Raw genomic sequence first — 3,677 nt, 5'->3', positions numbered from 1 at the left:
TTGCAGGGAGGGGGAGGGGGAGAAAAAAAAAAAAAAAAAAAAGGAAAAAAAGAGGGGAAGGTCGTCCGCCCTACCGTAGGTACCACCTGGGTGAGGAGGCGGGTTGCTGCTCCTCACGCCGGGCTGTGCATTGCGGTGCGGGGAACACGCGCATGGGGAGGGAGGAGGGGGGGTTCGGATTGTGTGTTGTTTTTGTTCGCTTTTCGCGTGTTTTCTTTTTTTTTTTTTTTTTTTTTTTTTTCATTTCCTCGGGTGGCCGGTCTCTGATGGCCAGTCACAGTCACATTCAAAGTCGCAGTCACAATCGTGGGCAAAGTAAGCCGGCGGCAAGCTCGGAGCAGCCAGCACACGCAGCAGAACTCGGGGCGTCTAGGCATTTACACTCGGCCGCGGACGGCAGGGCTTACCCTTCATGCCCGTCCTCCCCTCTCTCTCGACGGGCGTTCGTGCGGGGCACACGCGCATGCTTATTCACTATCGCATCAGCAGACTGGATCGCCCAGGGTCTATGGGGAACAGATGAGTTTTCATTCCCGCTTCCAAAAGCTCCGCCTCGTGGTGATATGTATGCTTAGGTAGCTAGCTATCCTATGGATGGCGAAATCCACTCCCACCTAGCAAGTGCCCGGCTCCGAGAGAACCCGTCAGCCGTCCCCAACTTCCACCCTTTCCGAGGTGTGGGAAAATCAAAGGCGCCGTGTATATGTCCCTTGACCCAACCTGTGCCCGTTTCCTTTTGGTATAACCCCCACTAAAACTTGTCAAAGGCGCCGTGTATATCCTTTGGTATGATGCTGAAATGTGAGGAAGCCAAAATCCCATATACGACAGGTTGAAGAGAAAAAAAAGGGAAAAAGAAAAAGAAACATGAGAAGAGAAGAAGAGGCCAGGTGAGCCACCAACAGAGAGAGAAAAAAAGCAGAAATAAAAACCGTTGCACCATCCCAATGTGTGCTTATTGCCCAAGTGTCCTCGTGTATTCTATGCCCAAGTGCGTATCGTATGCGTGCACCAGAGCCGTTTTTGCCCCAAAAGCCAATCCATTCCCTGCTGGCCCTCTCAGAGAGCCATGCGCGAACGCCGTGTACCGTGAAGTAGCGTGGAAATCAGAGGAAGAATAAGAGGAAAGTAGAGTAGAAAATCCGCTGTGTAGTGCTGCCATCATCAGGTTGTTGGCACGTGAGATAGAAAATGGCTTGGGAAATAGGAAATTATGGCAGGTTGCGGTTGTAGTTGCGGTTGTGGTCGCGGTTGTGATTGCGGTTGATGAAGATGTGTCTGCCTTGGTTCGTTCTGCGACGGGAGGTAGGAGGGCGGCGGTGGTGATGGTGGTGGGGTGAGGAACCAATCAGCTGAACCGCCGCTTGCAACAAGCCATGGATGGACATAAGCAGAGACGCAAAAAAAAGGCGCAAAAGGCACCTAGGCGCCCTCCTGACAAGCGATGGCCATGGCCAAGGCGTCGAGCCCGCAGCTTGGGTTGGTTATGGGGCTTGGGCGGTGCAGCAGCGGCAGGTTCAACCCCCTCATGTCCCAGGCGCCTCCGGGGATCCCGGGCGAGGGCAGGGGTGTGTTGCTGTCGACCCGCTTGTGGCCGCCGCTGCCGGACCCGTGCTTGCTCGAGGAGCTCGAGCGGCGCGCGGCGACCGAGGGCCTCGAGGCCGACGTCCGGCTCCTGTCCTTGTAGTGGGTCTCGAGGTGCTGCTTCATGTTGTCGGCGCGCGTGAACTTTTTGGAGCACCCGGGGTGGGTGCACTGGACGGCCTTCTCGGCAGTGTGGATCTTTGAGTGCCGTGACGCATGGCCCGAGGTTGTGAAGGTCTTCTCGCAGCCGTGGCTGTCGCGGTACCGGCATGGGTAGCGCTTCCCGGACCTGTCCGTCGGGGCGGCGGCCCCGGCGCTGTCGGCCGAGTCATCCTCGTACGAGGAAGTCCTGCTGCCGGCCCCGAAGGCGGCGGGCCGCTTAAAACCCTGCACCTGCGGCGCGTCGGGCAGGTAGTCGTCGTACGGCGTATCGGGCGTGTAGACGGCCGTGTGGGCTCCGTAGTCGGCATACATGACGTTGGGCGTCACCGGAGACAGCGGCTCGCTGCTGGCCTGCGAGTCGTACGAGTCGGAGCGGAGCAGGTGCGGCGCGTTGGGAGATGAAGAGGCACTCCTAGCCAGAGAGGGGTAGAATGGCTGGGAGACGACGTGGCTGGCGGTGGTGTAGGATAACCTCTGCGGCATTGAATAGACGTCATGTGCGGGCGCGCTCGAGTCGTCGTTTAGCAGCGAAACCTGCCGGCCTGACGCGTCCCTGGCGTGCATCTTTGCTTCGTGGATCGCTGCGCGGATCTCTTTGCGTTATGCGTGGTGGCTGGGTCTCGAGGTCTGACCTCGACTAACAGATGATGTATCTGGTTTCAGGAGGGCAGTTTGGTGTGTGGGAGAGCTCCGTTGTGCCAGCGCGCTGTGCTGTGTGTGCTGAGCTGTGCTGTTGTGATGTGCTGTGCTGTGCCGGCGTTGTGCTCGTTGGTGGGCAGGCTAGACGGGAAGCTGCGCCGAGGGTCGACGAAGCAGGAAGCAAAGAGAGGGCGGGAGTGGAAAAGGGGGTTCAGTGCACCTAAACATAAAAATGATTTCGACAAGCAGGTACGGACATTCGAGCCCGGGGGGAGGGCCAGATATGTACCTTATCAGGCGCAGTGACGAGTGAGCCGGGCATGGGGGAGAGAAAAAAGGCAACTGGGGGGTCTGGGAGTGTAGAAACCCCATGCGAGTGGGCTTCAGGTAGCCTGTCCGCCCGGGCAGTCATGGATGCAGGGATGGCAGCCAGGTAGTGGGCCGGGGTGGGCGCACAGCACACCTTTTTTTTTTCTCCTTCCCCTCTGCGCTCACTTTTTTTTTTACGGGCGATCCAAGGGTCGGCGAGGGGTTCGCTGTTCTCAAGGGATTTGCTGGTACCGGTACCTTGCGAGCAGCTTGCTTGACCGACCCCTGCAAGCGCCCCAAGCGGCTTCACCGGCGGCGGACTTCGTCAGCCGGTAGCTTAGAGGAGCGGCGGGCCGTGTAGGTAGCAGTACAAGCCCCAGTTTTCCTCTCGCGGGCAGTCCTTCTTTGCGGCAGGGTCGAGATCGCGATGCAGTCAGTGGGGATCCGCCCGTCCTGTAAGTATGATGTCATGATTTATTCACGCCATCCCGTGCGCTTAACAGAAGACTTGTGTTGATGCAAACCAACACGCAAGCAGGCAAAGGTCGGCAAAGTGGCCGACAGATGACTGACCGAGTCGAATTGTCGCGACGGGGGCGGGCCACCACCGCAATGCCCGTGGGAGCGTTGTCTCCGGGCACTCTTGAGGGTTTTCGATGACTTTCGCTTTATGCTTTTTGGGCTGCGGGCGGCAAAGGGACGGGCACCTCGACGCCCGGGGGGAAGGGAAGAGCTAAGAGCGAAAGGACCAAAAAGCCACAAAGATAAAAAAATTAAGATTGCCAGCCAGAAAGTCAAACTTGCATATTCGGGGTCCTAAGCTCGGTCGCACACGTCCAGACGGCTCTCTGGCACCTCACAGTCGGCTTTATTTTTCATCGCCCTGTGCTTGCGAATTTACTGCGACCGTGCCATTCGCCGGCAAAGGGACCACGACTCCGGGTACCTGTCACACCTGTCCACTTCCATAGCATTAACCCCCC

The 3,677-nt window shown here is 58.0% G+C and overlaps 1 protein-coding gene across 1 annotated transcript; it reads right to left on the bottom strand.

Moving 5' to 3' along the window:
- Positions 1 to 453: 453 nt before the first annotated feature.
- On the bottom strand, positions 454 to 2,670 carry GGTG_01315 (hypothetical protein). Its single transcript, XM_009219077.1, has one exon. The coding sequence runs from the start codon at positions 2,308 to 2,310 to the stop codon at positions 1,423 to 1,425; it is 888 nt and encodes a 295-aa protein (XP_009217341.1). The 5' UTR covers positions 2,311 to 2,670; the 3' UTR covers positions 454 to 1,422.
- Positions 2,671 to 3,677: the final 1,007 nt, after the last annotated feature.

Source organism: Gaeumannomyces tritici, assembly GCF_000145635.1.
Source record: "Gaeumannomyces tritici R3-111a-1 unplaced genomic scaffold supercont2.1, whole genome shotgun sequence".
Classification (NCBI taxonomy): Eukaryota; Fungi; Ascomycota; class Sordariomycetes; order Magnaporthales; family Magnaporthaceae; genus Gaeumannomyces; species Gaeumannomyces tritici.
This window is presented reverse-complemented; position numbering and strand designations above follow the sequence as displayed.